Below are 27418 nucleotides of genomic sequence, written 5' to 3'. Positions count from 1 at the left end.
TATTAGGGAAGAAAACTAAAAGATAAAATAAACAATGCAGTGAACCAACCTCTAACAGATGGCAATTGAATACATCTTGCCTTGCAGTCTAGGACAACAACTTATTCAGCATGAATCACATCCATTTACCACATGCCCCTTACCGACAGATATTGCCCACCTGGGGCTGACATGCCAAAAGTTTTTTAAAAAATTATGCATTTTTTCATAATTAAAATTTAATTAAATCTTAATAAACGAATACAATTAATTAATTTTAGCTTAATAACAATTAAAATTTAATTTTGATTATGCATAAAAATATTATTAAATCTTTTATTATTTAATTTTAATGCTTCTATAAAAAAATCTCTATATGTGTTTTCTAACTAAAAACTTATTGGTCATTGGTTCTAAGTAACACAATTCCCTTCATTAATTCATTGACCACTCTTGGCTATTGATTTTGCCCTCTTTATTCTAATTTTTGTTTATTTGTATTATTTTTGTCATAATTTCTTATCATTTTCACAGGCAGGGTAAAAGCGGCCACTTTGGGGCCCACGGAGACATTTCTGGGCAGATTTGGGGCAGTTTTGTGTCTGGGGAGGGAATTCAGAGAGAACTTGAGGGTCTGGGGGACCCCTGGGGGAGCCGGGCGGGCGCTTGGAGGGGCACTCAGGGATCCTGAGGGGCAGTTCGGGGTCCGGGGGAGCACTCGGGGGTCCGGGGCCCTGGAGGTCAGCGAGGGGAATTTGGGGCCCTTCGGGGTCCGGGGGAGCACTCGGGGGGCTCGGGCGGGGCTCGCTGGGCGCGGGGGCTGATGGGAGTTGTAGGCGCGGATACAATGCGGTGTAACGGGGCCGCGGAGCATCACGGGAGTTCTAGGCGCAGCTACAGCTGCTCTCGGTGGGGCGCGGGGCATGACGGGAGATGAAGTCACGGCTGGAACAGCGCTGCCTGTGCGCCGCGGAGCATGACGGGAGCTGTATCCCGGAAGTGGCTCGGACGCGGCGTTTGGGGTCCGGGAAGGCCTCGGGAGACACTTTTGTATGGGGCAGATGGGGGCGGATACTGGAGGGGGGGAGGGTGTCTTTGTAGAGCGCGGGGCATGCCGGGCGTTGTAGTCCCGGCCCCAATGGGGCTCTATTGGGCTGCGGGGCATTATGGGAGTTGTAAGCAAAAAGAATAGACGCCGCTGACTCCAGGCACCGCCCCCAAAGCCATGATCCCTGACGCTGATTGGTTGGGAGCTGTGATGGGCGGGAGCCTCGGCCAATGGGAGGTGGCAGAGGCGGGAACGGCCATTCAACCCCTCCAATTCCTCCCAGCACAGCCCAGTTCATCCCCAGTACAGCCCAGTACAGCCCCAGTGCCCCTCCAGTCCCTCCCAGTACAGCCCAGTTCATCCCAAGCACAGCCCAGTACAGTCCCTGTGCCCCTCCAGTCCCTCCCAGCACAGCCCAGTCCCTCCCAATACACCTGAGTTCATTCCCAGGCCCTCCCAGTCCCCCCAGTGCCATCCATATCCCGCTCCAGTGTCCCCCAGTCTTCCCCACAGCGTTCCCGCCCATTGCGGGGCAGCGGCGCAGACGGAATGTCCTGCGGCCCAAACCTCCTGCTCCTGCCACACAGCGCCAGCCTTCTCCCCTCCTCCTCCTCTCCCAGCACGGCACAAATTCCAGCTTGGAGGAAGCTTCCCCAGAGAGGGCTGTGGCTCCTGTCTCAGCCCGAGTGTCCCTGCAGAGGAACAGGGCATCTTTCAGGCACTTCCACAAGCTCAGGGTTCCCATTTCATGGGGAATCTGGGATGAAAATGGCCTTTTTCAGAAAGACAAATGCAGAGGAGATGGATTAGAAATTATTTGGGAAAAGTGACCCTTCTTCCAGACAAAGTTCACCAAGTCATTGCCTGCATTTCTCCTTTTCAGGTTCTTACAGTCATCTCCTGAAAGGTCCAGATTGTTCTGGTGCTTTTCATGAACTGATTGAACTCTTGATATATATCAGTGCATGAGATGTGGAAGCTTCTAAAATGAACACAGAAACAAACTCCCTCTGTCAGCCCATTTTCATCTTCTACATCACTTTCAAGCTGTCCATAGGGATGTTGGAATGATTATCAGAGAGCTCCCCATTTCTGGCTGCAGGCTCTGGAGATTCTTTCTCTGCATTCAGTCAGGCTTGCATTCCCTGACAATTCCTGGTAGCCCATCATGGTTTCTTAGGGCAGAACAATAACAGTGAGAATCTCACCAATGGCCCAACTGCCCAGCCCACAAGGAAAAGAAAGAACAAGTTGTAAAATTCTTCAACTATTTGTCCCACTTTTCTGCAAGAGTCGAGCTGCACACACGGTGTGGAAAGCCAAGAGAAGCTGCAGCTGGTGGCACATCTTGTGACAGAAGCTGCTCAAAGCTTCCTTGTCCTCCAGCAAAGGTTCTTGGAAACAGCAAACAGGACTGTGGAGAAGATTCTAGGAAAACGGAAACAGCTTTTAAGAAATGAAATGAAAATGGAAAGAAACAATCCAAGATGTTTTTCTCTGTTTATTTTTAGGCTACCCTTTTCTATCTTTCACTACTTCTCCTTCCCACTAATTGCAAATGGATCTCACTTCTAAGATCCACGACTTGGCAAGTTTTAGACAGTGTAAAATACCATGAGCTTCACACAGTTTGCCTTCCCCTGTTTTTTTTTTTTTTTTTTTTTTTTTTTTCTTTTTTTGGATATCAGTGCTGGGGACTAAGTGCAGTTCTTGGGTCAGGTACAAATTCAGCATTGAGGGAATGTGCTCCAAGAGTGTTTGACCCTCAGCAGGGACAATGAACAGCAGTGACCGAGGGGATTCCTGTGCCCCTGAGCAGGAGTCCAGACTCTGGGTCTGGGCAGGACACGGCAAAGTTCCCGTGTTTGGACAGGCTCAGGGGCTGCCCCGGGGAGTGCGGGGCTGGGCACGGGGGCGAGTGGGCAGCGGACACACGGACACGGGACACACGGACACAGGGACACATGGACACGGAGCTTCAGCTGCAGCGGCAGCAGCGGCAGCGAAAGCAGCGAAAGCAGCGAAAGCAGCGAAAGCAGCGAAAGCAGCGAAAGCATCCGGCACCGGGGCGAGCTGGTGATGAGCCGGGCCAGCGGCAGAAGCCGGGCCGTGCCGGGCGGGGCTGAGCCGGGGCCCGGCAGGGTGGGAGCTGCCAGGACGCCTGGAGGGAGAGCGGGCGTGGGGCCAGCGCAGGGCGCAGAGCATCCCGGGCTGGCCGAGGGGTTCCCGACCCCCGGCACGGCATCAGCCCCACTGACGGCATCGTGCTCCTCCCGCAGCCCCACGGCACCAGCGCAGCCCTGGAGATCGCGCTGCTGGACAAGGTCTCCTCTGGCTGTGCTGGTGTCATTCAGCTCCTGGAGTGGCTTCAGCTCCCCGACAGCTTTGTGCTGGTGCTGGAGCATCCGGAGCGGTGCCAGGACCTGTCGGGTTCCCTGGCGGAGCGGGGGTTCCTGCCGGAGGAGGAGGCGCGGGGGCTGCTCCTCCAGGTGCTGGAGGCCGTGCGGCGCTGCCCCAGCTGCGGGGTCCTGCACAGGGACATCAAACCAGGGGACATCCTGCTCGACCTGGCCACCGGGCAGCTGACACTGATCGACTTTGGCTGTGGCACTTTCCTCCAAGACACAGCCTACACCCAGTTTGCAGGTGAGCCCTGCCAGGGGATGCTCCTGGGCGTTTCATGGCCCAGCCGAGGTGCAGCACCGGGGCTTCCCCTATTGCAGCCGGGATGGGATTAATGCTGGAGCCAGGTTGATTTGTGTGGGGTGTGAGGGGGCCAACTCCCATCCCTGCCGACAGCCTTCAGCACCCACTGTGCCCTGGGCTGGGGCTGGAGCTGGGGCAGCCAGCCCGACAAAAACCCTCATGGGGGTAGCAGAGAGGGGGTCTGACCCCGTGCCCAGATGGTTTGGTGTGCAGGTGAGGAAGGGCTTGGACTGCTGTGCTCCCCTTGTTTGCCTTGGCTTATTAACATTTTGTGGGGCCATGCAAGCACGGAGGAGAGGGGGTTTTCTCCACTACTGGGTGAGCTTTTCTTTTGTGTGTCATGGTTGTGCCTTCCCAGGGCTTCTGCTGCCCTCTTCCAGCACCAGTGGCTTCTTTTCCAGCCCTGAGTCTGTACACAAGTCCCAGGTGCTGGCGAGAGGGCAGCAGTCACACTGTGTGCCACTGGGGCAGCCCCCGCATGCCCAGGGGTGCTGGGGCCAGGCTCTGGGAGCAGCAGCATCCCCCTGATGAACTGTCTGTGTTCCACAGGAACCCTGTCCTACAGCCCACCAAAGTGGATCCGCCAGCAACGCTACCACGGCGAGGCAGCGACAATCTGGTCCCTGGGCCTCCTGCTGCACCACCTGGTCATGGGGAAGCACCCGTTCAGGAGGGGCCAGGAGATATCTGGGGCAGATCTTGTTCCCAAGACGGCTCTCTCAAGGTGGAGTCTCATCGCTGGGCACAGGGGCAAAGCCAGTGCTGGGAGACAGCAGCAGCTTGTGAGCATCTCACTCTGGCAGCTGCTGAGGAGGTGGCACATGTCCTGTTCTCCTGCTCTCCTCCAAACAGAGAATCCATGGGGAAGTTTAGGCCCAGCTCTGGGCACACCCAGCATGGCCTGGGCATGGGAACAGGGGGCAACTTCTCCAACTGACTGGTGGATTGCTGGTTTCTCTCCCCAGAGTGCCAGGATGTCATTAAGAGGGGTTTGTCCATGCAGCCCTTGGACAGGCCATCCTTAGAAGAGCTTTTCCGTGATCCTTGGGTGCAGGGAGTTCCTCTGCCCTAGAAGATGGGAGAGATCCAAGTGCACAGTTGGATCCAGGGGCCTGGCAGGTAACAGCTCCACACATCTCTTGGCACTCAGTGGCAAAGCTAACCAGACAGGTTTTGTCCTGCCTGTAGCTCTAAGCAGGGGTCAGCAGAAGGGAAGACGCAGCTCTTGGGCTGGAGCTGAGCTGGAGACCTGGTGTGGCAAGCACTGGGGGCCACCATCCCCCTGGTTTTGCTTGCCATGGTTCATGGATGGCTGGGGCCCTGGGCAGAGCCCTGACAGCCTGGTCTGACCCAGGGAAGGAGAAGGAACCCCTGGAGAAGCTGTCCCAGGTGGGGCTGCTGCTGCTGGGGACAGCGAGGACAACACCAAGGATGACAACCTCTTGCACCACCTGACCACCGGCAGGCTGAAGATGATGGACTTTGATTCCGACATCTCATTCAAAGTCAGGTTCCACAGGGAATTTGCAGATGAGTCCACACACAGGGGGATGCTCCCAGATTTGGGCATTGCACAGCCTGGCTGGGAACCAAAGGTTTCCCCTTTGCTGGGGCAGATGCAGCTGATCCTTCAGTCGGCTGCCAGGCTGCTTCTGGCAGGGCCGGGGGCATGGGCTGGGGTGGGTACGAAATGGGAGTGGGCTCCTGGCCCTGCCAACAGCCCCCAGCACCCACCGTGCACCGGGCTGGGGCTGGGCTGGGGCAGCCAGCCCGACACAAACAAACCCCCATGGTGGGAGCAGAGGTGGGACTCCAGAGCCTGTGCAGGGGCTGCTTTGCTTTGCAGGCAAGGAAGGGCTTGGGCTGCTCCACTGCCCTTGTTTGCTTTGGGATCACCATGGGGGCAGTGCAGGGGAAGAGAGAAAGCCTGGGATTCCCTCACCCATGGTGGGTTTTTCCCTGGCATGCAGGGGTTGGGCCTTCCTTAAGGCCCTGACAGAGGTAAGATCTTTGACCTTTTTTCTTGTTCCCCTTTTTGTCTGTAACCTATTTTCCATAATTTGATGTTTGTTTTTCTAGAGGAAGCGTTCCAGGTGGGGCCCAGTCTGGATCAGGACGTGCTTGGGAGCAGCTGCAGCGTGGATGGGCTGTGCCCTTGGAGAAGGCTGAGGGCATCGTTTGGGAGCAGCTTTTCTTCCAGCGGGGGATGGCGTGAGGTGGGTCCTGTCTGCTGGGGATGGTGGGATCAGAGCTCTGGGGAGATGGCAGCGAGCACAGGAGCGTCCTGCTCTGGGCAGCTGCTGAGGGCTGGAGGTGCCGTGCTGGCTGCAGGCTGGGCACATGTCCTGCCCTCCTGCTCTGCTCCCAAAGGCAGCAGTGATGGGCAGCTCTGGGCACAGCTCTGGCACGGCCAGCATGGCCTGGGCACCGTGGGCGGCTGGGACAAGGGGACAGGAGCCTTCAGCTGACTGGGCTTTCTGGTTTCTCTCCTTGCATCCGGGCTCTGTGGGTGCTGAGGCTGCTCTGGGCTCTGCCAGGGCTCTGCTGGAGCTCAGCACCGGGCCGCAATCAGCCAAAGAAGAAATGGGGTGACCTGCAGCACAGACTGGCTTGAGCATTTCAGCAACACAGCTCAAGTTTGTGGGGTGTACACCTCCAAGGAAAAACATGGCACCACCCAAAAAATAAACTTGTTCAATATCTTCTGAAATGAAAGCAATCTCAGATGACCCCAAATTACTTTTTGCAGCTTGCTCAAGCTGTAGCTCAGCCCTTCTCTGAACTGTTCTCTCCCCCACCTGCCTTTTACTTCCCAACTGCTCCCTCTTTTCCCCCAGAGAGTTCCCAGCCCATTCCAGTCTCCATCACACTGTTGCCTTCCTTGGTGCCCCTCACCATGAGGAAGGCCAAGCCCCAGGCTTATGGACTCATCCTGTCACTGGCTGAGGAGCAGCAATGTCTCAGAGGCCTGGTGGGATTTTAGTGTCATTGAGAGCTGCTCTCCAGCCCTCAGCTCTCCTCACTGCTGTGTTCCCACTCCATTTTCCTCGTCCTTGCAGCAGGATGAGCTCTGTGAATCCCCTTGAGCCTCCCCACTCTTCCCAGCCCATGCACCCACCTCAGTTAGGCTGAAGCTGCAGCTTCTCTGTCTCCTCTGGCACACAAGTGCAGTCCCCTGTGCGGGGAGCCCCAGCCCCAGAGCCCAGCACTCAGCAGTGCATTCGGGGCTGGAGCAGCTGCCCTGGAGCCCTGCCTTGGCTCTTTGTGGCAGGGAATGCTCCCTGTTTGCAGCTGTCCCTGCAGGATGGCCCCAGGGCAGAGCACAGCCGGGCTCCCACTGCAGCCCCTGAAGCTTGGGGCAGACAGTGGTCCCAGAGCTGAGGTTCACGGGGAGCACCCGGAGCTGTGCCTCGCACTCTGTTGCCGTGTGTCACCGTGCAGGCTGGCTTGTACGGGGTGAATGTACCAGCCCTGGTTTGACTGACAGGGGCCTGGCTCATCACATCTCTCCCAAGGCTGCAGGAATTGCCCAGGCCAGAATCTGAAGGGGCACAGAGATTAGACCAGTGAAATCATCCAGACTGCATTTTTCAAAGGCCCTTTAGAAGGAAGATCTTGAGAATAAACGTGCTGTTTGCCACATGAACATTGGGGTGAGTGGTCTCTTTGGCTCCAACCCATTTTCCTCCCCGAGCCAACGTTACCCACTCCCTCACACGTCCCCCCCGTGCCTTCCCACTGCCTTGTCCTGTCAGGGCTTCCACAGCCCCTCATCCCTTCGTGGCCCCGTCCCCTCAGGGTCTCCCCCAGCCTGGCCAACCTGCCCCATCAAGAGGCACCTGGGAGCCCTCAGCATTCCAGGCAGCAACACACGGGCAGGAGGACACGGATGGCGCTTCCTGCCTGGGACAGGGCTTGTGGCCATCTCCAGGCACCGCTCTCACAGAGATCCCCACAGCTCCAGCCCCTGCCCATCTGCTCTGTGGGCAGCACAAAGGCTTCAGCAGAACCACCAAAGGCCAAGGGGCTTCTAGCCATTTTCCCTGCAACCCTGCATGCCTGGGCAGCTTGCTGAGCCCAGGAACCCTTTTCTCCCTCTTCCCCTAGGCCCTGCAGAGCCTGTGCAGCAAAAGAAAGATCCTGGGAGTCTGTCTATTACAACACATCCTATATTTCTATGCTAAAGAAAAACAAAAAAATGGAAAGAGCTATCTTGAATAAATGAAACATTCCTGCTGGCTCAGGTGGTCCCAGCAGACAGAGCCTCTGGGATCAGCTCTCTGCAGAGCTGCAGCAGCGCAGCCAGCCGAGCCCCGACAGACGAGGCCGTCTCCTCCATGCCCTGCAGAGCCGATCATGCAGGCTGTGGAAGCGGGAATATCGAGCTCTCTCTATTCCCTGGAGGACATATAACGTTTGAACTGCCAGGCTCGCAACGGCAACACTGATGTCATTGGCCGTGTCTTCTAGGGCTGAAAGAGAGAGGAACAGTGCCATGGTCAGTTCCCACATCTGAGGGGACCCGAGGAGATCCCTGTGCCAGGGCCATCCCAGCTGGCTCTGGCCATGGCCAGCAGGGAGCAGGGACCAGCTGGATCAGCCCAAAGCTGCTGGCCACGAATCCCCCAGGTGCCCTGAAAGCTCTGTGTGCTCTGTCCACGCCGGCCCTGGTCTGCACAGGGAGCAGAGCCCTCCACAGCCAGGGCAGGGCTCGCAGCTCCCCCGCCAGCCCTCGCGTGCAGCCCGCTGCCCTCACTCACCCTCACAGATGAGATGGAGCTCTTCCTTCCTCCCCCTCAGGTACCGCCCGGCCGTCCCTGGGAACACAGAGCCTGTCAGGCCCAGCGGCACAGCTCCCTGCCAGCGGCTCTGCCAGCCCTGTGCCCACACGCCCTCCTGGCCCGGCTCGTGGCTCACCCATGAACCTGACGGCCGCCTCTCGCAGGGGCTCCTGTGGGCTCTGCAGGTAGGGCAGGGCCCGGCGCAGGTGCTCGGCCACGCTGCTGCTGTCCTCTGCCAGCTGGAGAGAGCGACAGGAGGGAAGGGTTGGCCCCGCAGCCCCCCGGGCCGGGGCTCCATGGGCACCCGGCTCGGGCCGCAGGAGCCTGGAGCAGAGCCCGCGCGGCCTCGGGCTGCAGCAGCGGGCAGGGGCACAGCTGCCAGCCCGCACACCGAGCACCGCGCTCAGGGGCTGCTCCAGGCTGGGGCTGCGGCTTCCCGGCCCTCCTTACCAGGATCTCAATGAACCTCCACAGTTTCTCCTTCTTTACAGGTTTTTCAAGATCTCTCCTGTTTAAGAATTTGGCCACACAAAGCAGGGTTTCCCAAGAAGCCTGGAGAGCAGTAGAGACACGGAAATGGCCCCACAGCCCAGGATCAGCATCCCTGTGCCAGAGCCAGGAGGAGGATGCAGCCTGCCAGGCGCCAGGGCAGGAGGCAGCCGAGCCCCCTCCCAGGGCGACAGCAGCAGCCTGTGAGTCCTTACCTCTGCCACACTCTGATTCTCATCATGGCAGTGGAAGAAGAGTGGCAGCAGGCTGTGACACACTTGTGTCATCAGGAGCTTTTTCTCTTCTTCCACTACAGTAGACAGCAAGGCTCGAAATACAAACATGGAGATCCACTGCACATGCCAGTCATCCTGTGTAACAGGAAGGAAACAAGACCTTGGCATCAGCTGATTCTGGCCCACCTTGGCGCAGGCCTGCATCTCCACAGGGCACCAAGTGTCTGGGCAGCAGCCAGTGGCCGTGGCTGAGGGCACAGAGCCTTACGTGTTCAAAGAGTGGCAGGAGCACCTTAGCCAGCTGCAGGGCGATGGGGCTGGGTATTGGGGTGTCATTATCCAAGAAGAAATCACTAAGTAGAACAATGCTCATCCTGACCACATCACTATCATTTTCCTGCAGGAGCTCCCCGAGGCTTTCGGTCAGGCTCCGCATTCTTTTGGCCTGTGCGGAACAAAAGTGTGTGAAAGGCCACCCTGCTGCCACAGGGCCCAGAGGCCAAAGGCCTGTCCCGCAGCCCTCGGGCAGCTGAAGTGGGAGGCAGGAGAGCTGGGAGCGGCTGACCCAGTGCCTGAAGACCAGCAACTGTGTTCCCCAGCCCCACGCTGCCTGCACGGCTTCAGCTGCTGCCCCCTCCTTACCAGCGAGGGATTATCCCTGAGCAAGAGGAGGGCCCTCAGAACCTGGCGGCGCATCTCCGTGTGCTCACTCAGCAAGTGCCTCGACAAGAGATCCATGATGATGTCAGTGCATGCACTCAAGTCCAGGCAATGCAGGACCTGAAAGGCACAGGGCAGTGACAGGGGACCCGGCCGGCAGGAGCCCAGAACCGCACAGGGCGGGGACCAGGCAGCAGCGCAGGGCGTGGGCACCATCCCAGGCAGCTGCGGCTACGAGAGGGCAGAGAGCTGGGAGGCAGCGCCGGCCTTCAGACTCACCTCCACAAGGAATGCCAGGGCAGGGAAGTGCCAGTATGGCATCTCTTTGCGGAGCAACTGAAGGAGATAGTCTAAGATGCTTTTACACAAGTCGATGGATTCTTTGCCCATCTCCCTGGAAGGCGGAAAATGGCACTTAGATGTGGCAGCAGCTCTCTGGCCTCAGAGAGAAACAAACAACTTTCCCAGGCATCGCCTGAGAAAGTCTGAGAAGATCAGAGGAAAGAATGAAGAAACATTCTTATCTTAACATGCTGCACCTGGTATTGTGAACATCCGAATATGTTACGGAGATTTGTCTACCAAAGGGTGCTTTCTTAAGTAACTAATGGTGATAGTGTTTAGACTAGAAAACACATTAAATCAACCTATATCATAACTATCTATAAGAACAATGGGTTTCTTAATAATAATTATTATTGATCGGACCTCTGAAATATATGGAGTCAGTGATAATGATTATCTGGCCGGGGGACCGCCCCTATGAAACTAAGACCCTGAGCCGGGGGGGGGGGGAAGCCCCTCCCAGGACAGACTGATGCAGTTCTTGTCTTTACCCCCCACCCTGCAGGGGGACCTGGGCCTGTCACCCTGATTCTTAAGACTTCCTAAAGCCTTCTGAGTTTACATTCCTTTGGAGAACTTTCCCACACAATTTCTGTAAACAACGTATTGTTTACATTCTTTTATGGGGGTGGAGAGCACTTGATGTACTGGTGGTTTGTCCAATGTCTTTGGAGAGGTGGCCCGTTCACTCTCCAATCCAATGTCACCCTTGGGAAGGTATAAAAGACAGAGTCAGATAATAAACGTTCCTTTTTACCTTGCAAGCAGCAGGTGGTCCGCGTGGAGCTTTCACGTGTCCCACAGCGACATCTGGTGACCGCCGACGTGTATTGCAGCTTAGGCTGAAAGCACGCGGGTGAGGTGTTTTTTTCTCTCTCTGTCCAGCGCTCTGCCTGTCGCTATTGTTGGTAATGGAGAGTTTTGAGAGCATCAAGGAGGAGTCAGTGGCTTTGAGCGTTTGGAGGGAGGTGTTGAAGCGGAAACGCGTTCTCTTTTATTGGGATGATTTTGAGAGGCTGTTTTTATGGGCAAGGGAACAGGGATTCTTTCCCAGTCTTGCCGAGGCTCTGTCCTGGGAGAAATGGGCTCCTGTGGGAGACCGCCTCATGGATGCCCTGCTTGATAATCGTTTTGAAGGCATTGGGCCGCTGCTCATGTTGTGGAAGAGATTGGATGCCATCTGGCAGGGCTCTGACACTGGTGGCTCTCGTGATTCTCTGAGAAATTTTTCTGCCTCTGATGTTGGGGAGTCCGAGTCCCTGGGGCGTGGCCCGGATTCCCCTTGTGCCCAGGAGAGTGAGTCAGAGGACGGCTTCTCCTCTGGGGAGCCCCGGGCTCCCAGCCCGCTGGCTCCGAGCGTCCGGTCGGTGGAGCGGGTCCGACCGCCCCGCCCTGCCCCGCGCCGCCGGCGTGGTGGGACGAAGGGGAAAGAACTTCCTCTTTGTGCCTTCCTGGCGCTCGGGGGCGAACGGGGGCTTGTGGACCAGCCCTCGCCTCAGGTTGCATCTGGCTCAGTGAAGGTGAATTGCCCGAATTGCGGGGTCACATTCCCCTTGAAAGCGACCCAGGCGGATTCGCCCGGATCGGTTTCGGGTTCATCTTCCGAGGATGAGTCAGCTCCAATCCCTGAGCCTGCGCAGCCTGCTGGGCGTGCGCAGGCGGTGGGGGCCGCCAAGGACGGGGCGTTGGTCTCTGTTCCGTCGGGCTCTGCCCCAGCAGGCGGGCAGCCCGTCCGGTCCCGCCTGATGGGGGCGGTGCCCGCCGGGCAGTTGCGTGTTGCGGGTCCAAAACTCCTTGGAGGCGTGCCGGCCTCCGTTGTGTCGTCCCGCAGTGACATTTCTCCGCGCTCCGCGTCTCCCTCTACATCCCGCCCTTCCCCCGCCCCGGGGGACAGGAGTGCTGAGCTGGGGTTGCGGTCCGCGCCGCTGCCTGCGTCCGCCACAGTGTCCTCTGCTGATGGTGCGGAGGGCACTGCTGGGACGCCGGCTGGGTCGGCTCCATCTTCCCCGCCTGCCGCGGGGGCTGGGACTGCTGACGCGGCTGGCGGGAGACCGGTGACTCCCCGTGGCCGTGGATCCTCCCTGTCGTCCTTGTGGACCCTCCCCCCTTGCCAGGTGACCGTGTGCCCGAGAAACTACGGGCGGTTCTGGCAGGAGGTCCTCGATAAGGCTGAGGAGATGTGTGACCTTGGTCCCTCGCAGAGCCTGCCGGATCACGGGGAAGGCTCCTCTGGCTCTGCTGATGCTGCAGGGGGTGTGGTGTCCAGTGATGTCGCACTGCCTCACAGCCCAGGAGCTTCCACCGTCCCAGAGTCCACGGGACATGAAACAGTGGACGATGCAGCCTTGCCAGGGGGTCTTCAGGCTTTCCCTGTGCTCAGGGGTGTTACTCACAACACTCATCAGCCCTTTTCGTTTAAGGTGTTGAAGGAAATCCGAGACACTGTGGCACAATATGGTCTTGGGTCTGATGAGGTTATGCACACGATTCGGCTACTTGTTACTGACCTGCTGACGCCTTTTGATATTCGCGCTGTGGCACAGGCTCTTTTTAACCCTGTGCAGTTTGACCTGTTTGAGGACAAATGGGTTAGTCTAGTGGCTAGTGCAGTGCGGAAGAATGCTACACGGGGGCAGCAGGATCCCAGGCGTGTTGTTAACGCTGACATGTTGATGGGCACAGGAAATTATGTTGATCCTCGGGGGCAGGCTGGATACGATCCTCTTGTGCTTGATCAATGTCGGACGTTAGGCTTGGCAGCTATAATCCAGGCCCTAGAAATGGCTGCTCCAATGGAGCCCTTTCTGACTGTTGTTCAAAGGGCTGACGAGCCTTTCATAGACTTTGCATCGAGGTTGACTGCCTCTGTAGAGCGGCAGGTGGTAGAACCTGAGCTGAGGCGAATGGTCCTTGCAAGATTTGCTAGGATCCATTGTAACGCAGAATGCAAAAGAGTCATACAGGCTCTTCCTGAAGGGGCTACCATTTCACAGATGGCAGCAGCCTGTGTAGACATAGGCCCGTCGGTTCGGAAGGTGGATTCTTGGGCTGCTGCCGCACAGCCAGTCTGGAAGCAGCCACAGGGGGCTGCTCAGACAAGCACCAAATGAGGGAAGAAAACACAGAAGGGAAAATTTCCCTTGTATGTGTGTGGCCAGTGCGGAAGGCCAGGCCATCTATCAGATGTTTGCAAGGCGACTGTTCATGCAAGTGGCCAGGCAATCCCGAGCTCGGGAAACGGGAAGCGGAGCGCGAAAGGGGGGCGCGCTCAGACACAAGTTCCTCTCCAGACCCCGGAGCCCATGGAGGTCTGCTCAGCCAGCTCGTAGCCAGCACCTGCGGGTCAGCAGGTGTGGATGTCTGCACAGCAGCAACAGTTGTTTTAGACTCTTGCAAGGTGCACAAGGTTCCCCTGGATGCCTTTGGTCCTTTGGGTGAGGGCATGAGTGCCTTCCTTATGGGGAGGTCTAGTGCCACCCTTCAGGGCATCATTGTGCATCTGGGTCTTATAGATGCAGACTTCACAGGGCAGATCTGTGCAATGATCTCCACGCCCACCCCCCCTGTTACAATCCCAAAAGGGACACGGCTTGCTCAACTTGTGCCTTTTAAGTCTTCTGTTCGCAGGACGGCTGACCAGTCACGAGGGGATGGCGGTTTTGGATCCACTGGACCGCCTCAAGTTCACTGGACCGCTGTCCTGACTAAAGACCGTCCCGAGATGCTGTGTACCCTGTCCATCCCTGGTGCGACGCTGTCAGAGATCCGCCTGCGCGGGCTCCTTGACAGCGGCGCTGATGTCACGGTTCTCTCCCTTGCCGCCTGGCCTCCAGATTGGCCCCTGGATCCAGCGGAGACGTCTGTTGCGGGCCTGGGAGGAACAGCGCGATGTTATGTGAGCCAGCGGCCCGTGCTGGTCACAAACCCAGAGGGACAGACGGCTTGGATCAGGCCTCATGTTACTTCTTCTCCTGCTAACCTCTGGGGGAGGGATGTTTTGTCTGCATGGGGGGTGCGCATCGGGACGGGTTTTTGATGGGGGCCACTGCAGCGAAGGGCGAGGAGTGTCCTACGCCTCCTATACGGTGGCTGGTGGATACACCTGTTTGGGAAAACCAGTGGCCCCTCCCTCAAGATAAACTGACCGCCCTTCAAAATTTAGTGCAGGAACAGTTGGACCAGGGTCGTTTGGAGCCTTCCAGGAGCCCCTGGAACACCCCTGTTTTCTGCATCAAAAAGAAGTTTGGGAAATGGAGGTTGTTACAGGACCTCCGGAAGGTCAATGCTGTCATGGAAGGCATGGGAACATTACAGGCGGGCATGCCATCGCCTACCATGCTTCCTGCAGGCTGGCCGATCTTCATCGTGGATTTGAAGGATTGCTTCTTTACAATTCCTTTGCATCCCGATGACAGACCAAAATTTGCCTTCACAGTGCCAGCAGTTGACAATGATGATCCCGCACAGCGATATCAATGGAGAGTTCTGCAACAGGGGATGCGCAACTCCCCAGTTATATGCCAATGGTATGTGGCTCGTGCCTTGTCTGGAGTTCGCAAGCAGTTCCCTGATGCACGTCTGTATCATTATATGGACGACATCCTGGTGGCTGCGTCCACTCAGGAGGAGCTGCTGAGGATTCAGCCTCGGTTGCTCGATGCTTTGCATGCTCATGGGTTGCAGGTGGCTCCAGAAAAGGTTCAGCAACAACCTCCTTGGAAGTATTTGGGGGTCAAAATTCTGGAACGGACAATCCAACACCAGGAGGTGCAATTTGTGCATTCGGTGAAGACACTGAATGATGTTCAAAAACTGATGGGTGTCATCACCTGGTTACGTCCATACTTGGGACTAACCGACGCACAACTGTCTCCTGTGTATGATCTGTTGAAAGGAGACCCTGATTTAAAATCACCTCGCACATTGACCCCTGAGGCACGTCAGGTGCTGGAGGAGGTTCAGCAGGCTGTTTCTGCCCGTCAGGTTTATCGCATTGATCTTTCCGTTGATGTCACTGTGTTCGTTACCACTCCAGATTTGCATCCCACAGGTATCATTGGTCAATGGAGTGACAAATGGTCTGATCCCTTGCACATTTTGGAATGGGTTTTCCTGCCCCATCAGCCGCAGAAGACGGCAACGACATTGGCTGAGTTGATTGCTCGGTTGATAATCAAATGCCGGCAACGGTGTTTGCAATTGATGGGTGCGGATCCTGCAAAGATCGTACTCCCAATATCCCGGGAGGACTTTGACTGGAGCTTTGCACACTGTGTGTCCATGCAATGTGCTCTGGAAAATTTTTCAGGGCAAATCACTTATCATTTGCCCAGCCACAAGCTACTGCAGGTGGCGAAATCTACGCAGATCTCTTTGCGGCCCAAAAATAGTCAGGAACCCGTGCAAGGACCCACCGTCTTTACTGATGGTTCAGGGAAAACAGGAAAGGCCATTGTTACTTGGAAGGACGGATCTGAGTGGCAGGTTCTGAAAGCTCATCAGGAGGGGTCGGCCCAATTGGTTGAGTTGAGGGCTGCTGTTATGGCATTTGAGAGATTTTCCCAGGAACCTTTCAATTTGGTCACGGATTCTGCCTATGTGGCTGACATCGCACAGCGGTTGGGTCACTCAGTTTTGAAGGACGTCAGTAACCCTGCCTTGTTTCATTTACTGAAGACCTTGTGGTGTGCTATTCAGGCCCGGGTTCATCCGTTTTACGTTCTGCATGTGAGAAGTCACACCAATTTACCAGGGTTTGTGGCGGAAGGTAACGCGAGGGCTGACAGGTTGGCTAATCCAGCGTGGGTAGCACCTCAGCCTGATACACTCGCGCAGGCCAAGGCATCGCATGGGTTTTTCCATCAGAATGCACATACTCTGCAGAAGCAGTTTCAGCTGACACCGACAGAGGCTCGTGGCATTGTTGAGTCCTGTGACGACTGCCATGCACTTGCTCCACCTCTACCAGCAGGGGTAAACCCTAGAGGCCTTAGGGCCCTGGAGCTTTGGCAGACCGATGTCACCCAGATTGCTGAGTTTGGCCGGCTCAAGTATGTGCGTGTCACGGTGGACACGTTCTCCTCTGCAATGTGGGCTTCCGCTCACACTGGAGAAAAGGCCCGCGATGTCATTGCCCACTGGAGGCAGGCCTTTGCCGTTCTAGGCATACCTTCTGCTGTGAAAACCGACAGTGGTCCTGCTTACGCATCGCAGCAGGTGTGGCAGTTCCTGCAGTTGTGGGGGGTGTCACACAAGTTTGGTATCGCCCACTCTCCAACTGGCCAAGCTATTGTAGAACGTGCTCATGGTACTCTGAAGCGGGTTCTTCAAAAACAAAAACGGGGAATGCAGGGTGAGACCCCACACAGCCGGTTGGAGAAAGCATTGTACACCATCAATCATCTTACGGTGCAGCAGAATTCAAATAACCCTGTCATTTTAAATCATCATCTCTCGTTGCAGGCTTCAGACAAGGCACATCAGCCTCGAGCAAAAGTTTGAGTGCGGAATTTAGTCACCAAACAATGGGAAGGTCCCTATGACCTTATCGCTTCGGGGCGCGGGTATGCTTGTGTATCCACAGATACTGGGGTGCGCTGGGTACCTTCGAAGTGTGTTCGTCCTGATCTGAAACCGCAGAGACAGAACCCGATCAACGGGCAACATGGAAACCGTGACCAAACTGAAAGGCATCAAATGGATGGATCGTCGAGTGATGACTCAGTTGACGATGATGGCGGGTGATCGCTCTGACGATTCCTCCGTGAATGGACATTGAACCTTATTTATTTATCTATCTATTTATTTATTTTTCTTCCTTTTCTTTTAAACTAAAAAGGGTGAGATGTCACCCTGATTCTTAAGACTTCCTAAAGCCTTCTGAGTTTACATTCCTTTGGAGAACTTTCCCACACAATTTCTATAAACAACGTATTGTTTACATTCTTTTATGGGGGTAGAGAGCACTTGATGTACTGGTGCTTTGTCCAATGTCTTTGGAGAGGTGGCCCGTTCACTCTCGAATCCAATGTCACCCTTGGGAAGGTATAAAAGACAGAGTCAGACAATAAACGTTCCTTTTATACCTTGCAAGCAGCAGGTGGTCCGCGTGGTGATTTCACGTGTCCCACAGCGACAGAGAACCTTCCCACACAATTTCTGTCAACAACATATTGTTTACAATCTTTTATGGGGCTGGACAAACTTGATGTACTAGTGCTTTGTCCAATGTCTTTGGACAGGTGGCCCATTCACTCTCCAATCCAATGTCACCTTTGGGAAAGTATAAAAGTTGGAGTCAGAGAATAAACTTTTGTCTTTACCTTGAAAATAGCAGGTGGCTCGCATCGTGCTTTCACGTGTCTTATAGCGACAAAGTCACAAGCTGTAAGCAAAGTTAAATGCTGCTAAGAGTTGTTCTTTTGCTAATTTGTGAAGCTTAATAGAAGTTATAAGTGAAGTTGAATATTGTTAAGTGTTATTCCACAGCTCTGTTTAGCTTTTAGGCTGTATTCCTTTTATCCTTGCCCTCACTGTCCTTTCGTCACACACACACACACACACACACACACAAACACACACCCACACACACACACAAACACACAGAGACACACAGACACTGGGACAGTTCTTGACTCCTTTTTGGTTTGATTGCCTGGATTTTGTTTGGTTTTGTTGTTGCTTTGTTTCCTTGGTGTGCCTGAAGTGTCCAGTCAGGAGCAGAGTGACTCTTGCCAAGGAACTCTGTGGTGCTGTCACTTAATATTAAAGCTGTTTTATGCTACTCCCCTGCTGGGGATTTTTAAAGTGCTCTCAAGCCCTCCTTCATAAGAGGGTGAAGGAGCCCTGGCCAAGCTCTGGCCCTGGGGGCACAGGGATGCTGCTAGGGGGTCCCTGTCTCCCTGTTCCAACTGTGACGGCCCTGAGCCCCTGTCCCCGTGTCAGGCTCTGGGCTTGATCTCCTCGAACATCCTCAGCGGGAGGCTGCAGCGCCAGGGGCAGGGGGACCCAGAGGGACACGGGATGCCACCGGGCACGAGCAGCTTTGGACTTCTCTGGGAGGAACTGTGAGTGGGAGCTGGCTTGAAGTGACCTCCCCAGTAAGGTCACAGAGCCCCTGAGATGTCACACTGCCTCCTGGGATGTCACAGCCCACCCTGAGATCTCACAAATCCCCCTTGTGATGTCACAGAGCCAGTGCTGCTCTAGCACTCTGGGATGTCATACAGTTGCTCTGTGATGGCACAGAAGACTCTGGCATCACAAAGTCAGCCCGTGTCACAGTCCTCTAGTGCAAGCGGGAATCATGACAGTTCATTTTCCCCATCTCAGAATTAGCAGAAGTAGATAGGCTTATCATGAGAAACTGAATGTGATGAACATGTTAGAAATGCAAGGCTCCAAGTTATTAATTTTTAATTTAATAAAAGTTATTAAGTGTACCAAATATAAACTTTGAGAAAAATGAAAAAAAGACACTATATAAAAAAGTCAATGTGGAGCCCGGGATTGCCACCGGGTGAGACACAGGTTTGACAGCTGCAGCAGAGGGTCCTCTATGCTTCACACCGACCGTCCTGTCTGACCCATTTTTATACGATTTTCCTTGCCTGAGCCAGAGTCCCCTTTCTTCCTTTTCAAAGTGCATGTATTCATGTGGAGTTCTTTTCTCTGTGGCAAGTTGAACAATACGTGTCCGGAGAGTGATGAACACCTGTGTTTGCAGTCCCGGAATTCGGATTTGAGATGTACCTCCCTGATGGCTCTGACTATCTCGGTCTCGGATATTTATCGTGTATTTATCGTCCGGGTGTTTCTCGGACAACCTTGATGCATGATCCCTCTCTGGGCTGGCCACTTTCGTTCGCTTGTAAATAAAGTCCTCCCTCTCTCGTCCAGGTGGCTTTGACATGGTGTTGCAGTCGCAGTTGCTGGCTTGTGCGATTTAAAAACTTCCTATAAGAGTATAATTTAACAGCACATAACTATAAAAGAGACGACAATTTTATTTGCACGAATTATCCTATAGACATATAACAGTCCTAATGATTCCTTGAGGCCTTGCAGTGTCACAATGTTCTCCATGGTTCCACAGGCCCCACAGTGTCATGTGACTCCTCTGTTCCATGAGTCCTGCAATGTCACAATGGACCTTTGGACCAATGGACCATGGGGCTTTGCAGTGTCACAACGCTCTCCTTTGGCTCCACAGGGTCACAACGGAGCACTGATTACAGGCAGCCTCTCTGTGTTACCCTGGAGCTTTGTTTCCGTGGGGTCTCGCAGTGTCCCAATGGAGCCTTGGTTGGATGGGGCCTCACAGTGTCACAATGATGCCTACATTCCACTGAGGCACACGGCGTCACCAGGGTCCCCTTGCTTCCATGAGGCCCAGCAATGTCACAGTGGTGTCCATGAATCCATGAGGACTCACAGTGTCCCAATGGTCTCTTGATCTCACATGGTCCCACAGTGTCCCAATGGTCCCTTGGTCTCACAAGGCCCCACAGTGTCCCAATGGTCACTTCTTCTCACATGGCCCCACAGTGTAACAATGGTCCCTTGGTTCCATGGTTCCTGGTCTGGTGCATTCCCCTTTCCCCTTCTCAAGCCGCCCTGCCAGCTGAGAAATGCTCACTGGGCCTGGGCCTTGGCCAGCAGCCCCTGGGCTCAGCTCCTCTGGAGCTCATCAAAGACACTGTCTGCTCCAGGCTCAACCCTTCATCCCCTGGGGAGATGCCAAAGCCTCCACAGGGAGCATTTCCCTTTGCTCAGGGGAATTTCTCACAGGTGCCTTGTAGTGACTCTTTGTGTCTGTGTGCACACAGGAGTGCCTGTGCTCAGGGAAATGTGGCAGAAATGCTGCTCTCTGAGGGCTTTGGATGCCTTGGATAGCTGAGCCAGTCAGGCCTGGAAGTAAGGTTAAGTCATGTCACCCTGATTGTTAAGATTTTCTAAAGCCTTCTGAGTTTCCATTCTGTTGGAGAACCTTCCCACACAATTTCTGTCAACAACATATTGTTTACAATCTTTTATGGGGCTGGACAAACTTGATGTACTAGTGCTTTGTCCAATGTCTTTGGACAGGTGGCCCATTCACTCTCATATCCAATGTCACCTTTGGGAAAGTATAAAAGTTGGAGTCAGAGAATAAACTTTTCTCTTTACCTTGAAAATAGCAGGTGGCTCGCGTCGTGCTTTCACGTGTCTTATAGCGACAAAGTCACAAGCTGTAAGCAAAGTTAAATGCTGCTAAGAGTTGTTCTTTTGCTAATTTGTGAAGCTTAATAGAAGTTATAAGCGAAGTTGAATATTGTTAAGTGTTATTCCACAGCTCTGTTTAGCTTTTAGGCTGTATTCCTTTTATCCTTGCCCTCACTGTCCTTTCGTCACACACACCCACACACACACACACACACACACACACACCCACACACACACACAAACACACAGAGACACACAGACACCGGGACAGTTCTTGACTCCTTTTTGGTTTGATTGCCTGGATTTTGTTTGGTTTTGTTGTTGCTTTGTTTCCTTGGTGTGCCTGAAGTGTCCAGTCAGGAGCAGAGCGACTCTTGCCAAGGAACTCTGTGGTGCTGTCACTTAATATTAAAGCTGTTTTATGCTACTCCCCTGCTGGGGATTTTTAAAGTGCTCTCAAGCCCTCCTTCATAAGAGGGTGAAGGAGCCCTGGCCAAGCTCTGGCCCTGGGGGCACAGGGATGCTGCTAGGGGGTCCCTGTCTCCCTGTTCCAACTGTGACGGCCCTGAGCCCCTGTCCCCGTGTCAGGCTCTGGGCTTGATCTCCTCGAACATCCTCAGCGGGAGGCTGCAGCGCCAGGGGCAGGGGGACCCAGAGGGACACGGGATGCCACCGGGCACGAGCAGCTTTGGACTTCTCTGGGAGGAACTGTGAGTGGGAGCTGGCTTGAAGTGACCTCCCCAGTAAGGTCACAGAGCCCCTGAGATGTCACACTGCCTCCTGGGATGTCACAGCCCACCCTGAGATCTCACAAATCCCCCTTGTGATGTCACAGAGCCAGTGCTGCTCTAGCACTCTGGGATGTCATACAGTTGCGCTGTGATGGCACAGAAGACTCTGGCATCACAAAGTCAGCCCGTGTCACAATCCCCTAGTGCAAGCGGGAATCATGACAGTTCATTTTCCCCATCTCAGAATTAGCAGAAGTAGATAGGCTTATCATGAGAAACTGAATGTGATGAACATGTTAGAAATGCAAGGCTCCAAGTTATTAATTTTTAATTTAATAAAAGTTATTAAGTGTACCAAATATAAACTTTGAGAAAAATGAAAAAAAGCCACTATAAAAAAAAGTCAGTGTGGAGCCCGGGATTGCCACCGGGTGAGACACAGGTTTGACAGCTGCAGCAGAGGGTCCTCTATGCTTCACACCGACCGTCCTGTCTGACCCATTTTTATACGATTTTCCTTGCCTGAGCCAGAGTCCCCTTTCTTCCTTTTCAAAGTGCATGTATTCATGTGGAGTTCTTTTCTCTGTGGCAAGTTGAACAATACGTGTCCGGAGAGTGATGAACACCTGTGTTTGCAGTCCCGGAATTCGGATTTGAGATGTACCTCCCTGATGGCTCTGACTATCTCGGTCTCGGATATTTATCGTGTATTTATCGTCCGGGTGTTTCTCGGACAACCTTGATGCATGATCCCTCTCTGGGCTGGCCACTTTCGTTCGCTTGTAAATAAAGTCCTCCCTCTCTCGTCCAGGTGGCTTTGACATGGTGTTGCAATCGCTGTTGCTGGCTTGTGCGATTTAAAAACTTCCTATAAGAGTATAATTTAACAGCACATAACTATAAAAGAGACGACAATTTTATTTGCACGAATTATCCTATAGACATATAACAGTCCTAATGATTCCTTGAGGCCTTGCAGTGTCACAATGTTCTCCATGGTTCCACAGGCCCCACAGTGTCATGTGACTCCTCTGTTCCATGAGTCCTGCAATGTCACAATGGACCTTTGGACCAATGGACCATGGGGCTTTGCAGTGTCACAACGCTCTCCTTTGGCTCCACAGGGTCACAATGGAGCACTGATTACAGGCAGCCTCTCTGTGTTACCCTGGAGCTTTGTTTCCGTGGGGTCTCGCAGTGTCCCAATGGAGCCTTGGCTGGATGGGGCCTCACAGTGTCACAATGATGCCTACATTCCACTGAGGCACACGGCGTCACCAGGGTCCCCTTGCTTCCATGAGGCCCAGCAATGTCACAGTGGTGTCCATGAATCCATGAGGACTCACAGTATCCCAATGGTCTCTTGATCTCACATGGTCCCACAGTGTCCCAATGGCCCCTTGGTCTCACAAGGCCCCACAGTGTCCCAATGGTCACTTCTTCTCACATGGCCCCACAGTGTAACAATGGTCCCTTGGTTCCATGGTTCCTGGTCTGGTGCATTCCCCTTTCCCCTTCTCAGGCCGCCCTGCCAGCTGAGAAATGCTCACTGGGCCAGGGCCTTGGCCAGCAGCCCCTGGGCTCAGCTCCTCTGGAGCTCATCACAGACACTGTCTGCTCCAGGCTCAACCCTTCATCCCCTGGGGAGATACCAAAGCCTCCACAGGGAGCATTTCCCTTTGCTTAGGGGAATTTCTCACAGGTGCCTTGTAGTGACTCTTTGTGTCTGTGTGCACACAGGAGTGCCTGTGCTCAGGGAAATGTGGCAGAAATGCTGCTCTCTGAGGGCTTTGATTGCCTTGGATAGCTGAGCCAGTCAGGCCTGGAAGTAAGGTTAAGTCATGTCACCCTGATTCTTAAGATTTTCTAAAGCCTTCTGAGTTTCCATTCTGTTGGAGAACCTTCCCACACAATTTCTGTCAACAACATATTGTTTACAATCTTTTATGGGGCTGGACAAACTTGATGTACTAGTGCTTTGTCCAATGTCTTTGGACAGGTGGTCCATTCACTCTCCAATCCAATGTCACCTTTGGGAAAGTATAAAAGTTGGAGTCAGAGAATAAACTTTTCTCTTTACCTTGAAAATAGCAGGTGGCTCGCGTCGTGCTTTCACATGTCTTATAGCGACAAAGTCACAAGCTGTAAGCAAAGTTAAATGCTGCTAAGAGTTGTTCTTTTGCTAATTTGTGAAGCTTAATAGAAGTTCTAAGCGAAGTTGAATATTGTTAAGTGTTATTCCACAGCTCTGTTTAGCTTTTAGGCTGTATTCCTTTTATCCTTGCCCTCACTGTCCTTTCGTCACACACACCCACACACACACACACACACCCACACACACACACACACACACAAACACACAGAGACACACAGACACCGGGACAGTTCTTGACTCCTTTTTGGTTTGATTGCCTGGATTTTGTTTGGTTTTGTTGTTGCTTTGTTTCCTTGGTGTGCCTGAAGTGTCCAGTCAGGAGCAGAGTGACTCTTGCCAAGGAACTCTGTGGTGCTGTCACTTAATATTAAAGCTGTTTTATGCTACTCCCCTGCTGGGGATTTTTAAAGTGCTCTCAAGCCCTCCTTCATAAGAGGGTGAAGGAGCCCTGGCCAAGCTCTGGCCCTGGGGGCACAGGGATGCTGCTAGGGGGTCCCTGTCTCCCTGTTCCAACTGTGACAGCCCTGAGCCCCTGTCCCCGTGTCAGGCTCTGGGCTTGATCTCCTCGAACATCCTCAGCAGGGGGCTGCAGCGCCAGGGGCAGGGGGACCCAGAGGGACACGGGATGCCACCGGGCACGAGCAGCTTTGGACTTCTCTGGGAGGAACTGTGAGTGGGAGCTGGCTTGAAGTGACCTCCCCAGTAAGGTCACAGAGCCCCTGAGATGTCACACTGCCTCCTGGGATGTCACAGCCCACCCTGACATCTCACAAATCCCCCTTGTGATGTCACAGAGCCAGTGCTGCTCTAGCACTCTGGGATGTCATACAGTTGCGCTGTGATGGCACAGAAGACTCTGGCATCACAAAGTCAGCCCGTGTCACAATCCTCTAGTGCAAGCGGGAATCATGACAGTTCATTTTCCCCATCTCAGAATTAGCAGAAGTAGATAGGCTTATCATGAGAAACCGAATGTGATGAACATGTTAGAAATGCAAGGCTCCAAGTTATTAATTTTTAATTTAATAAAAGTTATTAAGTGTACCAAATATAAACTTTGAGAAAAATGAAAAAAAGACACTATAAAAAAAAGTCAATGTGGAGCCCGGGATTGCCACCAGGTGAGACACAGGTTGGACAGCTGCAGCAGAGGGTCCTCTATGCTTCACACCGACCGTCCTGTCTGACCCATTTTTATACGATTTTCCTTGCCTGAGCCAGAGTCCCCTTTCTTCCTTTTCAAAGTGCATGTATTCATGTGGAGTTGTTTTCTCTGTGGCAAGTTGAACAATACGTGTCCGGAGAGTGATGAACACCTGTGTTTGCAGTCCCGGAATTCGGATTTGAGATGTACCTCCCTGATGGCTCTGACTATCTCGGTCTCGGATATTTATCGTGTATTTATCGTCCGGGTGTTTCTCGGACAACCTTGATGCATGATCCCTCTCTGGGCTGGCCACTTTCGTTCGCTTGTAAATAAAGTCCTCCCTCTCTCGTCCAGGTGGCTTTGACATGGTGTTGCAATCGCTGTTGCTGGCTTGTGCGATTTAAAAACTTCCTATAAGGGTATAATTTAACAGCACATAACTATAAAAGAGACGACAATTTTATTTGCACAAATTATCCTATAGACATATAACAGTCCTAATGATTCCTTGAGGCCTTGCAGTGTCACAATGTTCTCCATGGTTCCACAGGCCCCACAGTGTCATGTGACTCCTCTGTTCCATGAGTCCTGCAATGTCACAATAGACCTTTGGACCAATGGACCATGGGGCTTTGCAGTGTCACAACGCTCTCCTTTGGCTCCACAGGGTCACAATGGAGCACTGATTACAGGCAGCCTCTCTGTGTTACCCTGGAGCTTTGTTTCCGTGGGGTCTCGCAGTGTCCCAATGGAGCCTTGGCTGGATGGGGCCTCACAGTGTCACAATGATGCCTACATTCCACTGAGGCACACGGCGTCACTAGGGTCCCCTTGCTTCCATGAGGCCCAGCAATGTCACAGTGGTGTCCATGAATCCATGAGGACTCACAGTATCCCAATGGTCTCTTGATCTCACATGGTCCCACAGTGTCCCAATGGTCCCTTGGTCTCACAAGGCCCCACAGTGTCCCAATGGTCACTTCTTCTCACATGGCCCCACAGTGTAACAATGGTCCCTTGGTTCCATGGTTCCTGGTCTGGTGCATTCCCCTTTCCCCTTCTCAGGCCACCCTGCCAGCTGAGAAATGCTCACTGGGCCAGGGCCTTGGCCAGCAGCCCCTGGGCTCAGCTCCTCTGGAGCTCATCACAGACACTGTCTGCTCCAGGCTCAACCCTTCATCCCCTGGGGAGATGCCAAAGCCTCCACAGGGAACATTTCCCTTTGCTCAGGGGAATTTCTCACAGGTGCCTTGTAGTGACTCTTTGTGTCTGTGTGCACACAGGAGTGCCTGTGCTCAGGGAAATGTGGCAGAAATGCTGCTCTCTGAGGGCTTTGATTGCCTTGGATAGCTGAGCCAGTCAGGCCTGGAAGTAAGGTTAAGTCATGTCACCCTGATTCTTAAGATTTTCTAAAGCCCTCTGAGTTTCCATTCTGTTGGAGAATCTTCCCACACAATTTCTGTCAACAACATATTGTTTACAATCTTTTATGGGGCTGGACAAACTTGATGTACTAGTGCTTTGTCCAATGTCTTTGGACAGGTGGTCCATTCACTCTCCAATCCAATGTCACCTTTGGGAAAGTATAAAATTTGGAGTCAGAGAATAAACTTTTCTCTTTACCTTGAAAATAGCAGGTGGCTCGCGTCGTGCTTTCACGTGTCTTATAGCGACAAAGTCACAAGCTGTAAGCAAAGTTAAATGCTGCTAAGAGTTGTTCTTTTGCTAATTTGTGAAGCTTAATAGAAGTTCTAAGCGAAGTTGAATATTGTTAAGTGTTATTCCACAGCTCTGTTTAGCTTTTAGGCTGTATTCCTTTTATCCTTGCCCTCACTGTCCTTTCGTCACACACACCCACACACACACACACACACACCCACACACACACACACACACACAAACACACAGAGACACACAGACACCGGGACAGTTCTTGACTCCTTTTTGGTTTGATTGCCTGGATTTTGTTTGGTTTTGTTGTTGCTTTGTTTCCTTGGTGTGCCTGAAGTGTCCAGTCAGGAGCAGAGTGACTCTTGCCAAGGAACTCTGTGGTGCTGTCACTTAATATTAAAGCTGTTTTATGCTACTCCCCTGCTGGGGATTTTTAAAGTGCTCTCAAGCCCTCCTTCATAAGAGGGTGAAGGAGCCCTGGCCAAGCTCTGGCCCTGGGGGCACAGGGATGCTGCTAGGGGGTCCCTGTCTCCCTGTTCCAACTGTGACAGCCCTGAGCCCCTGTCCCCGTGTCAGGCTCTGGGCTTGATCTCCTCGAACATCCTCAGCAGGGGGCTGCAGCGCCAGGGGCAGGGGGACCCAGAGGGACACGGGATGCCACCGGGCACGAGCAGCTTTGGACTTCTCTGGGAGGAACTGTGAGTGGGAGCTGGCTTGAAGTGACCTCCCCAGTAAGGTCACAGAGCCCCTGAGATGTCACACTGCCTCCTGGGATGTCACAGCCCACCCTGACATCTCACAAATCCCCCTTGTGATGTCACAGAGCCAGTGCTGCTCTAGCACTCTGGGATGTCATACAGTTGCGCTGTGATGGCACAGAAGACTCTGGCATCACAAAGTCAGCCCGTGTCACAATCCTCTAGTGCAAGCGGGAATCATGACAGTTCATTTTCCCCATCTCAGAATTAGCAGAAGTAGATAGGCTTATCATGAGAAACCGAATGTGATGAACATGTTAGAAATGCAAGGCTCCAAGTTATTAATTTTTAATTTAATAAAAGTTATTAAGTGTACCAAATATAAACTTTGAGAAAAATGAAAAAAAGACACTATAAAAAAAAGTCAATGTGGAGCCCGGGATTGCCACCAGGTGAGACACAGGTTGGACAGCTGCAGCAGAGGGTCCTCTATGCTTCACACCGACCGTCCTGTCTGACCCATTTTTATACGATTTTCCTTGCCTGAGCCAGAGTCCCCTTTCTTCCTT

General features: G+C 53.5%; 1 protein-coding gene and 1 long non-coding RNA gene across 4 annotated transcripts in view; one reads left to right on the top strand and one right to left on the bottom strand.

Annotated features, from left to right (window-relative positions):
• LOC146765039 (uncharacterized) overlaps positions 1-11953 on the bottom strand; it is a 30899-nt gene extending 18946 nt beyond the window's left edge. The window contains exons 1-9 of one of the 3 annotated variants that reach the window (XM_085563021.1): positions 11002-11865; positions 10179-10293; positions 9882-10019; positions 9532-9684; positions 9219-9374; positions 8965-9066; positions 8651-8753; positions 8494-8550; positions 7884-8205 (exon numbers count right to left, since the gene is read on the bottom strand). In XM_085563021.1, the coding sequence (XP_085419147.1) occupies positions 8006-8205; positions 8494-8550; positions 8651-8753; positions 8965-9066; positions 9219-9374; positions 9532-9684; positions 9882-10019; positions 10179-10289 (1020 nt within the window). In that variant the 5' untranslated portion in view covers positions 10290-10293; positions 11002-11865 and the 3' untranslated portion in view covers positions 7884-8005. Of the gene's footprint in view, positions 1-7883; positions 8206-8493; positions 8551-8650; positions 8754-8964; positions 9067-9218; positions 9375-9507; positions 9685-9881; positions 10020-10178; positions 10294-11001 lie in introns of those variants that run through there. The other 2 variants (XM_085563019.1, XM_085563020.1) reach the window with 2 other exon arrangements.
• Positions 956-2655, top strand: LOC146765040 (uncharacterized). The gene is made up of 2 exons (XR_014950423.1): positions 956-1029; positions 1911-2655. It is a non-coding gene; the product is annotated as an uncharacterized LOC146765040 (long non-coding RNA).
• Positions 11954-27418: the final 15465 nt, after the last annotated feature.

This window comes from Lonchura striata, chromosome 29, assembly GCF_050655825.1.
Source record: "Lonchura striata isolate lonStrDom1 chromosome 29, ASM5065582v1, whole genome shotgun sequence".
Lineage (NCBI taxonomy): Eukaryota > Metazoa > Chordata > Aves > Passeriformes > Estrildidae > Lonchura > Lonchura striata.
This window is presented reverse-complemented; position numbering and strand designations above follow the sequence as displayed.